We start from the raw sequence: 11,174 nt of genomic DNA on the forward strand, positions 1-11,174 counted from the left end.
GTGTTTGTATGAGTGATGGGTGGTCCCTATTTATCAAGTGTCTCAGTGAGCTCCGATGAACTTCCACACTCTTAAATATGTACACAAGCAGGCAACTGACTACTCGCAAATGTAAATATATATATAGCCGAAGAGGGAGGAGGAGGAGGTAGTTGGTGGCGGTGCTTTGACCACTAGGTGTCCTGCTGAGCTCAGACTGATGGTGACGCAACAATCGGCGGAGCAGAGGAAGAGACGGCAGATACCGCACCTTCGACCAAGGTAAGCGAACAAAGACCAACTCTAAAAATACAGAATGAAAGGACTAGAAGACAGTATGTTGAAGGTTTTCTTTCGTTAATTGTCCTACTAAATGAATAGTGAACGACCTCTGTCTTATGGTGATCCATTTCAAAACAAACTACTCAGGCTATTTTAGCAGATAAGTAGCTAACGTTTACTAGCTAACTTTCCCTTAGCTATTCGCTTTGGGTAACTTCAAGTTGTCAAGTTCTTCAAAATGGAAATCGAGATTTTCAAACGAGATTTCAAAATAAAATTCAGAATACCCAACAGGGCGTGAAACGGTCTTTCTTATGAAAGTGACAGTTTTATTTTGAAGGAAGTATCCGTTGTTGTCCATACGTTCTCTGCGTGACTTGACTCAGCCAGGAACTTTAATAGCTAACTAGGTAGCTAACTAATGCTAGCAGGTTAAAGCATTTGTTTATGAGGCTATAGGTTAACCGAAACCACACGAACTTCAAATAATAAGCTGTAATTGAACTAAGGTTACGTTAAAGTACGTCAAGTGTTGAGTTAAATGACCCTCTATCTGTTATCCTTTACTCTTTAGGTTGTTCATGGCACGTACGTTATGGCTAACTTACGTTGCAACCGAAACTAACAACTTTGGTAGCTACGTGTTGACACTGGCTGGGTCAGTCTGTTTTCTACCAAGAGCTAAACCAGCCACCAACACTGTGTGTATTGTTTATTTATGGAGGACGTCACGCTGAGCTCTCGTTTAAATTCTGTACAAATGTAACTTCAGGCCACATTACACGGAACACACGTATTATCATCCGTATCAGGTTCCCGTGCTACGTTTCGCCTACATACCGAATTTAACAGTACGCAACTGCCTTTCTAATTAAACTCCGCAACTTTTACAGTTCAGCTTAACATCATTCCCAGACTGTTTTAGGCCAATAAAGGCTGTTGTTGAAGGTTGTTTTGTATCATACCAAACACATATTTGACAATTAATTAACCAATGCAAACGATGGCTGAAGTATTCCATATGGAGAGGTCAATGTTTCATAGAAACATGAAAATGTTTATCATCAATTTAATGATGTGTCATTTCGGATTCTGACCAGTAACACCACCACAGATCTTTGAGCATGCGTCCCTTTAAGTGAAATTGTCTATTAACTTCATATCCTTATGTTTCATATCTGAATAAGAGCAAAACCGAGAACCTGTGAGCAGTAACATTTCTCTCATATTTCCAACACTACACAAGTCTGAAATGAATGCTTTCAGATAAACATAAAGATAGATTTGACATTTGAAAAAAAATCTGAACCTAACCTTTAAATACACACAGGCAGAGAGATTAAATGTACTTCTTATTCCATCATCTCTTGTACACTAAGAAACTAAACTCAGTAGAATGAACTAGGAGCCCATACCAACTGCATGAATGAAATGATGTTTTGTTTTGGTTTTGGTTTTGATTACTCTTGTCCTTTCCAATTATGTTGATGCAGTTCTTACTTTTTCTAATACTTGCAGCAGAAAATGCTAACATTGGTTTAGTATTGCCAACAGCTTTGGTTGTAATGTTAAAAAGTATGCCACTATTAATTTCAGCAGTTGCTATGACTTGTCAAATAGCTGTAACTGATTTAACTATTGCTGTGTAGACTCCTTTCCCACCAGCAAAATGTCAAATGAACTCTACAGGCTGTAGCTATGAATGCACCTACTGTGGAGTTATTTTTTCATTTTCCATTGTCAGTCCACCATTACACAATTTGCAAATGAATGACGTGAGACAATACATTTATCTGAAGGATTGTGTGTCATGATTGTGTCTCACTACACTTTCTAACAGAAGGACTCCAGTTCTTGCACAAATCATATTTCCTCATCATTTCTTCATGAGTGTCACAATGTTATCATCATCGCTCTGCCCAGGCAGCTGAGCCAGACGCTTTCCTTCCTCTTTTGTTGGGCCAACTGTCATCTCTTTTCATAGTTCACATATTTTAGAGCTCAGCTCAGTGGTGTAACATCTGACCAAAGCAAAACAACAAGGTGCGTTTAACAGAGCTGACTTTTTGCAGTCCTCAGTTATCCCACCTTTTATTCCTCAGTGGTGCAGTGTTTTTTCTCAGCTATGTGGCAGCAGTCTGAATGGGCATTTATTTCAGCAGCGTGATCTGACAGGGGAAGTATTGTACTGTGGACATGCTCTCTGCTCACTTCAACGTCTGTGTGTCTTTCCAGGTAAAGCATGGCAATGACTGGCCAGAGCTCGTGCTCCTCCATGAGTAACCACACCAAGGAGCGGGTCACCATGGCCAAAGTGACCCTGGAGAACTTCTACAGTAACCTCATCGCCCAGCACGAGGAGAGAGAGATGAGGTAACACCCACAGGTTTCAGATCTACATTTTGACTTTTGATGACCATGATTAAAACATTCTAACAATTTAAATCACAGTAAAACTGAAACATGCACACACTCACACAAATTAAAATTTTAAAATGACTTTGTGTTTCATCAGTAAGTGTGGCTTATGTCAGATTTAAGTTGAGGCAGCGGCCACTTCCTGTTGTGACAAGTTACATCAGACTATACTTATAACTGTCCTGATTGGGGGCTTTTTTAATACAGATTTCAATCACCTGATGATAATAATAGGAGTATAACGGTGCACAAAATCCATGGTTCACTACATATGTTGGTTTGAGGGTCAAAGATAACATTGTCATTTATTCTGAAGAATATGAACATTAAACATCGAATTCTTTCAAACTTGTAAAACAAGCTTTCTGTGTAGCTTAATGTGTAGTCTCCAAGCACAAGCTGAGATAAGGACGCAATCAAATACTTCATAAACATAGTTGAACTCAATAAAGCAATGTTTTTTTTATATCATCAGTAAGTGTGCAAGCCCCTACATAACCAATGTAATGTAATGAACTTGCATTCGTCTGTGGCTTTAAAACAATGGTAATGGTCAGATTGTCTTTTCAGGCAGCAGAAGCTGGAGAAAGTGATGGATCAGGAGGGCTTGGCTGATGAAGAGGTCAGTGACAAACACGCACCTGCAGCGTTTCCCCAGCATGCTTTGTGGCAGTATGAGAGAACTCACTAGAAGGACCTGAGGTTGTTTTCAGTCGCTGTCACAGCATTGGTTGGATTTTTAGATCTGCTGGCACAGAGCTGTGAAGTACTTGATGTTTATTTCCTTCATGTATCCATCCACACATTTCATCCATCTTTTTCTGTGAGAATTTAGTGCACATAATGTTGTACAACTCTTTGTAGTTTGTTGGTGGTAAAACACAGCGTGGAAGTAGTCTGAGAAGCTTATGGGGCAATAAAGCCCCAGAGGAAATAACATACCTGCAGGGAAGTTAGACTGCTTAGAGGACTGATTTAGTTTGAACTGGACTTGTAAAAGTATTCTGAAATGATTTATTTACAGTGGAAACAGTAGTTTTTGGAAATGTTGCATTCTTCCAACTTAGCCATATCTGCAGGTAAAACTGTTGAACCGCCATCACAACATCTTAAATTCCTGGAGAAACTGTATAATAGTGAATTACTAATAATTTACTTATTGCTTTAAAGATATACAGTTATGAAAGATGTGTACATCACACACAATGGTGTATTTAAAAGTGGTGTCTGTGCTCTGCAGAAACGAATGCGTCGTTCTCAGCATGCGAGGAAAGAGACAGAGTTTCTGCGTCTGAAACGAACTCGACTGGGTCTGGAGGACTTTGAGTCCCTGAAGGTGATTGGTCGAGGAGCCTTTGGAGAGGTAACAATCCTTTTACAGAAATACTTGGAAAATGATTCCCATGTGCCATTGTGATCCCAAGAGTTTCATTTTAAGCAAACAAACTTCGTCTTGATAATCAACACACCAAGTAAAAGATTTGTTTGCCTCCAGGTCCGTCTGGTGCAGAAGAAAGACACCGGTCACGTCTATGCCATGAAAATCCTCCGCAAAGCCGACATGCTGGAGAAAGAACAGGTGAGGCAGTGAGAAACACACACTGGAAAGCTGCTGTTGCACCTGTTGGACGTCTTGGAACCTGTGTGTGTCCCTGTTTGTTTGTTAGGTCGGTCATATCCGTGCAGAGCGGGACATCCTGGTAGAGGCAGACAGCCTGTGGGTGGTCAAAATGTTCTACAGCTTCCAGGATAAGATGAACCTTTACCTCATCATGGAGTTCCTGCCTGGAGGTATGACCCTCTAACCCTACAACACAGTACTGTGGGGAGACTAGAACCCATCACACGCCAGCTAACCTGTGGCTAAACACAGGTGTTCTGATTCACTTCTAACCAGGAAAGATTATCACTCAGGAGCTATGGAACCAGAGGAACTGATCTCAGGAACTATAAGTTCCTTTTGCCCATCCTTGTTTCCATTTCCACCATGAAGATCAGGCAAATTAGACGGATGATGGGTTAAAAAGCCATGGCGTCGTTTGAAACGCAATTTTTACACGTGAAAAAACAAGTGTTTTAGAACGTAACCACAGTGAAACAATCAGAAAGTAAAGTTTCATTTCTCTCTTTCACTCGTTATTTTGTAAAACAAATCGGAATCTGACAGCAAAGTCTAACTTTCATTTAAACATTAATAAACAGAGAAATGTCCGTCCCTCATCCTAATGTCGATAGTACCACTGGAGTACACCAGTTGAAGCAGTTGAACAGTTGTTTGACCAATTGGAGAGAGACTGTTAGAAATGTTCTTTGCTAGTGTGGCTGAGGCCTGTGCTGTTGTGGTGCAGGAGACATGATGACCCTGCTGATGAAGAAGGACACTCTGACAGAAGAGGCTACGCAGTTCTACATAGCAGAGACGGTGCTGGCCATCGACTCCATCCACCAGCTGGGCTTCATTCACAGAGACATCAAACCAGACAACCTGCTGCTGGACTCCAGGGTCAGTCACCACGATGGTGTCCATTTTCACTTTTTATTAGACGCACTATGAAGCAGCTTCTCAGCCTTTGGTGCACTTGATTTGAGAATGATTTGAAATGATTGCATCATGTCAACTTCATGTCAAGCAGTTTGGAGTTCCCTCTGTGCGCCATGTTGTTTAGTATAATATTCAAACCATACTGACATGTAGTGCTGAAATGACTCCCTCAGACTCCAGCTGGACTTCATGTAGTTTTACTTTACTGCTGTGTGAAGGAAAGACCTTTGAGAAAGTAACAACAAGATCCCTGTCAGTTAGATGAATGCTAAGAATAGGTGAGAAGAACATCACCTGCACAGCAGCCAGACACAGCCCCTTGTCTTACCTCTTCCCAGTCTGTGTATTTAGCAGAAACTGAACTTTACTATAATTTGCTCTTTATGTTGTCTATTATGTGCCCAGCTGGAGACTGATGAGACTGATGACACTGATGACACACTAACCTGAGCACGGGCTCCTGTTGTTGAAACATCACTGTGTGCTGCAGACGTCAGTAGTTCTAATAGTGTGTTTTGTGTTTCCAGGGTCACGTGAAGCTCTCTGACTTTGGTCTGTGCACGGGGCTGAAGAGGGCTCACCGCACTGAGTTCTACAAGAACCTGAACCACAGCCTGCCCAGTGACCTCAGTAAGCAAAGTCAGGCAACCCCTTCTATTTATTTCAACTTTAAATTGCATGCAACCTCAGCCACTTGCATTGGTTCATGTTGTTTTTTTATATTCACATAATTGAAGAGTTTAGATATTCAGGTGTTTAATGCATCAGAAGGGTCACAGCTTGCCTTTAACACGAGCCGTCGTGTCTCCACAGCCTTCCAGAACATGAACTCCAAGAGGAAAGCAGAGACCTGGAAGAGGAACAGGAGGCAGCTGGTAGGTCTGAACAGAGCTGAGACTACACCATGACAGCATTCTGGCCACATGGTGCAAGAGCTGTGAATGCATAAAGAACAATATCAAAGGAAAGGTGTCAATATTACAGGTTTTTGCTCCAATCAGAGGCCTGCAAAGAAATTATGCAATAAATCAGCTAATTATTAGGGTTCTGTGATTAATAATCTTGATGACTTTGATCAGATCCACATTTTGGTGTGTTGGATTGTATTTTATTGTGGCAATGTTCTTGTACAGCTGGTTGTGTTTAGACAACCTGTAACAATTGAGAAGTTTGGCTTCTTTTGTTAAATTAAAAAGAGTCCTGTAGATGTGTACTTCTCAAAGTAAGGTTTTAAAACAAGTATAGTTCTGGTGTCGGTACCAAGGCTTTTAAGATTGGCAATGATATTTAAAGTATTCAGTCCCACAAATTATTCAGTTTATTGACAGAAAACTTCAACAGTTCACTCTAAAATGAAATGATAAAATGATAAATATAAAATAACAATTATTTATTATTTATAGATCATAAAAGTACCTTTGTCTCGAAGGAAGGGTAGGAATTCAATAGCATTAATTGAATCTGAATAATGGGTTCGTGGGAATTTGGGTTCAACTTTTAATAAAAGGATTTCTTGTGGCTTTCATAGTAATGAAGGGGTTGCCATCTTTGAACGCGGTATCCAGTTCTGCTTAATACATCCATGCACAGCTGTCTTCAAAGTTTGATATAAATGTTGGTCAGTCCTGATTGGTGCACTGAAATACATGACATAGCCCTTCCCAACTGAGTTCCGCCCACATCAAACCAGTGAAACCAGAAAAACACAAATCCAGAAACGTCTTGTGTAAAAAAAAAACAAAAAAAACAACTGTTTGAACTTTGTCAGAAAACTAAAACCTCACTGCTCATAGTGAGAAGCTCATTGAAATAACTGGCTTTCCTCCCCCCCAACAGGCTTTCTCCACAGTTGGAACACCTGACTACATCGCTCCAGAGGTCTTCATGCAGAATGGATACAACAAGCTCTGTGATTGGTGGAGCCTGGGTGTCATCATGTATGAGATGCTGATAGGTAATGACTCAGAGACACAATGTGGACTGATTTCGCCACCTTATTTACCTTCAGGGGTTTTAGACCAGGCCAGACGTGGTCTAACAGATGGTTGGTGTTGTTGCTGTCCTCCAGGTTACCCTCCGTTCTGCTCAGAGACGCCTCAGGAGACGTACAGGAAGGTGATGAACTGGCGAGAGACGCTGACCTTTCCTCCAGAAGTGCCTATATCAGAGAAGGCCAAAGACCTCATCCTCAGGCAAGACCACCCCTCAGTTCATGTCATCACTCTCACTCGTACTGTTGTAATTAATCAGTGATTGGATGTGTTGTGTTTATTTTGTTTAAGTTATCTAATAGCACCTAACACCTCAACACTTGTTGTGAGCAGGTTCTGCTGTGAGGAGGAGCACAGGATTGGTGCTGCAGGGGTGGAGGAGATCAAGTCCAATCCTTTCTTCGAGGGGGTGGACTACGACCATATCAGGTGGGGGCAGTTACCACATGTTCAAGACAGACTGAGACACTGGGATGTGACTGAGTGCGTCTCCAGGGGAAATAGTGAATGAGCTCAGAACGTATTTAAAAATACATTTTGATCACAGTGTGTAGATGTGACCACTGCTGAAGTGGCCCCGAGCCTCGCCCTTCAGTGGCCAACACATCAGACTGTGGTTGTACCGAGCAGCTTCATTCATAAAAGAGGTTTACATGAGTCTGACTTCAGTTACCATAGCAACATATCCCACCAGGCTAGTTTCCAGGCCACCATTTGTTCTCATTTTTAAACATCGTGTAAATAAAAGACTCTGTTGGTTCAGTTAGAAAGCTGGTTCACGGAAGGCTTTTCACAACAGGACCGTCTTTGTGGATCACCCCTCTGGTGTACCGTGGTATAGGTCTTGTTCTTGTTTTGGTGATCGTTCTTACCGTCATCAGCGGTGAGATGACTCGGTTCTCTAACTTCACTGATGTGTTCTCCAGAGAAAGACCTGCTGCCATTCCCATAGAGATCAAGAGCATCGACGACACCTCAAACTTTGATGAATTCCCTGATTCAGATATTCTCACACCGACAGGTACGCTGACTGTTTCTGTTGAACGCATTTCATATTTTGTGCCTCTGTTGTCAGATCTGAAATGATTCAAAACCTTTCTCCTCCTCCTCCTCCTCCTCCAGTCGCCCCGGTGTCCAACCAGACCGAGGCCGACCTGAAGAACAAGGACTGGGTCTTCATCAACTACACCTACAAGCGCTTCGAGGGCCTGACTGCTCGAGGAGCCATACCGTCCTACATGAAGTCAGGGAAGAGATGAACACCTTTTAACCAACTCCACCATGAAACCTGAACCAGTCGTCCAAACCCCTGTTCTCTGAGGAACCTGAGCCCTGAAAGGAGAACTCGTCTGTTCTCTCTGTTACCTGAGTGATGAGGATTCTCGTCACACAGGACTCTGCAAATAATAAAGGGGCTCATTTTCACCCGTTGCTTTCCACCATAGGAACTGCTGCTGCCTTCACTTCTGCTTCCGAGGGTACCTTCCTACTTCCTGCTCACACGTGAAGACTGAACTGGGATTAAAGTGATTGTGATTTTCCACCAGTGGATGCAGTGGGACGTCCTCCCTCCTGACACCAGCATCATCTACATTCCCTCTCTAGAAACCAGCACCAGTCTGGTGGACCTACCAAGGGCTCTTCTCCCTCCAGACCAGACTCATCAACTGAGACATTGCATTAAATCGTCACTTGAAGTGAATCAGGTGCTCTTCAGGGATTCTGTCCAAATGTTTGTTTCCTACAAGAGCTCACTTCTCTGAAGTGCAGCTGGCTTCTTAAGGTGACCTTACCAAAGACTGTGAGCTGAATGTTTCTGCTCCATCTCTCCGTCACGTCACTTCTTGTAACTTAGAAATTTAGTTTTATAGATCGATATTTGCAAGATCTGCTTGTTGAAAAGCGTGAATATATGAGTGATGCATTTTGTTGTACAAACACAAGAGTCTTGTTACATTTTCACCCACTTGCGTTCAAATATCTTTAGCACCTTATGTGATGTTTGATGCGACTCCAGTTCAGTCAGGCCTGCAGCTCATTAGTATGTGTGTTTTATTGGACTGGAAAAGTACATGCTTGTCCTCACATGGGTTTGACAGCGGAGTGAAGTCACCATTTCCCCACGTAGATCATGAAACAATATGTCTTCCCATTTAAACTTCAACTAATGCAACTCTGGTAGGGTGACGCACTCCACCTGTTTAATGTTCTACAGACTGGACACATCACTGTAGTGCAGACACGTCCTGCTGAAGCTCTCTGGCTTTCAGTGTCTCAGTGTTTTGTTTCAGGTTGGGCTGATGAGCTTGTCTTATTGTTGTAATGCAGCAGGAATACAAACAAGGAGCCTGAAGCAAAACTTTGTGTAGAAACTTTCCTAATAAAAACTGTTGAGTGAATCATGCAGAGGAACAGGAAAGATGCGTTTGAGTGTGAATGAGGTTGTCAGACGTTTCTGGCCTTGTAGAAATATATAATGGTTTCATAACAAACAGCCACACATGATCCTGGACACATTTGTTCCAGTTCTGTTTTCTTGTTTAAATCTGCACCTCTGCTTCACTAGACATTGGATTGGTTTGATAGATTACGAGAAGTTACTTCTGTTTTTTAATATATTTGGATGTTTAACAGCGTGGTGGTTGATTCCTGAGGTCGGGATGTTTGAAATTGATTTCAGGAGCTTGTAGCGTTGCTTTTGTCAGGTTGTCACCTTGAATGTGTGTTGTTTTTTTAAGACACTCGACATGTTAAAGAGTAACTCCACAATGCAGCAGTGCTCCGAACAAGATCCAGTGTGGAGTTACTTTTTACATTTAGGAGCACAGAGCTGAACTTTTTCCAGTGAACACAATATCCAAAATGCTGTTTAAAATGAATGTAAATTAAGTTTATGGAGTCATGGAGATTTTTTTTTTTTTGCCACAATAATTCCAAAATGCTGTTTGTGTGAATGTAGCCTGGACCATACAAGTCTTTTTATTATTATTATTATTTTATCCGCGTTCTGGCACATGAGCTAAGCTGTGGAAGCCCGTTCCACCAGAAATTAGAAAAAAAGACAAAAAAGTTAGGAATGGTAAAAATAAAAGTAAATGTTGACAATACATTTCCTAATTTAGATTTTGCCAAAATTTAGTCTTCATAACTTTCCCTCAGTACTCCAAGTCTTGGAGTATCTGAAGTCTCAGAATGTGGATTTGTCAGGTCATTTTTACTTAAATTTAAATTATAATAACTTTTAATTTGAAATTTTGGCTCATGTCACTACCTAATTTTGAATCAGCTGATCGACGACATACATTAAAGTCTTGACTACAACCATATTTTGAGATTGACATATTCTATTACTTTGACTTCAAAGAGTATTTTATAATTGCGAGTTTTTGTTGTACCAACATTTCATCTCATTTTTGTCTTCTCCGGGCAGGAATGGGCTTCCGTATCTATCCATAACAGTTCAGTCTGAAGGCTTTTCTTCTTGTCTGTAATATAAAACTTAGTGTATTCAGGTAGTGTGTAGACGAAGCTCAGCACATTGTAACACCTTTTAGAAAAGCACTCATTGGAGCTTCTTTCTATGGCAGGGGGGGGGGTCACTGTGTGTTACGGGAATGCTCCTGCTCTGCATGCTTTTACCAAACAGCAGATGAGTCGGCTTAAAGCAATAGAGCACATGGAATGACTTGTTTTATTGATTGTGTGTGTGAGGATGTGATCGTGCTCAGTAAATACGATGCAGTGTTGGATTGCTTGAAGAGCTATATGTTGTTTCTACACACAAGGCTCAGATGTGTGTGTGTGTATGCGTGTGTGTGTCATCATGTACCACATGTGGTCTGAGAGGTAGAAGTGGGGTTTTTGGGAAGGTGGGTGTACATTATTTAAACCACTGTTCTCTTTGTAGCGTGTGGCTGTTGTATTGTTTTCTGCTATTTGACAATGAATTACTCTGCACTTAC

At 41.5% G+C, this 11,174-nt stretch overlaps 1 protein-coding gene across 2 annotated transcripts; it reads left to right on the forward strand.

Moving 5' to 3' along the window:
• The first annotated feature begins 222 nt into the window (after positions 1-222).
• On the forward strand, positions 223-11,174 carry LOC139289054 (serine/threonine-protein kinase 38). Of its 2 annotated transcripts, none has more exons than XM_070910554.1 (14): positions 223-261; positions 2,497-2,634; positions 3,250-3,301; positions 3,920-4,042; positions 4,175-4,258; positions 4,347-4,470; positions 5,028-5,182; positions 5,749-5,860; positions 6,035-6,096; positions 7,058-7,175; positions 7,290-7,413; positions 7,546-7,641; positions 8,139-8,233; positions 8,335-11,174. In XM_070910554.1, exons 2-14 carry the CDS (start codon positions 2,504-2,506, stop codon positions 8,469-8,471), a joined length of 1,413 nt encoding a protein of 470 aa, XP_070766655.1. In that variant the 5' UTR covers positions 223-261; positions 2,497-2,503; the 3' UTR covers positions 8,472-11,174. The 2 variants fall into 2 exon arrangements, with proteins under 2 accessions (XP_070766655.1, XP_070766656.1); XM_070910555.1 differs by having other exon boundaries at positions 5,749-5,851.

This window comes from Enoplosus armatus, chromosome 8, assembly GCF_043641665.1.
Source record: "Enoplosus armatus isolate fEnoArm2 chromosome 8, fEnoArm2.hap1, whole genome shotgun sequence".
NCBI lineage: Eukaryota > Metazoa > Chordata > Actinopteri > Centrarchiformes > Enoplosidae > Enoplosus > Enoplosus armatus.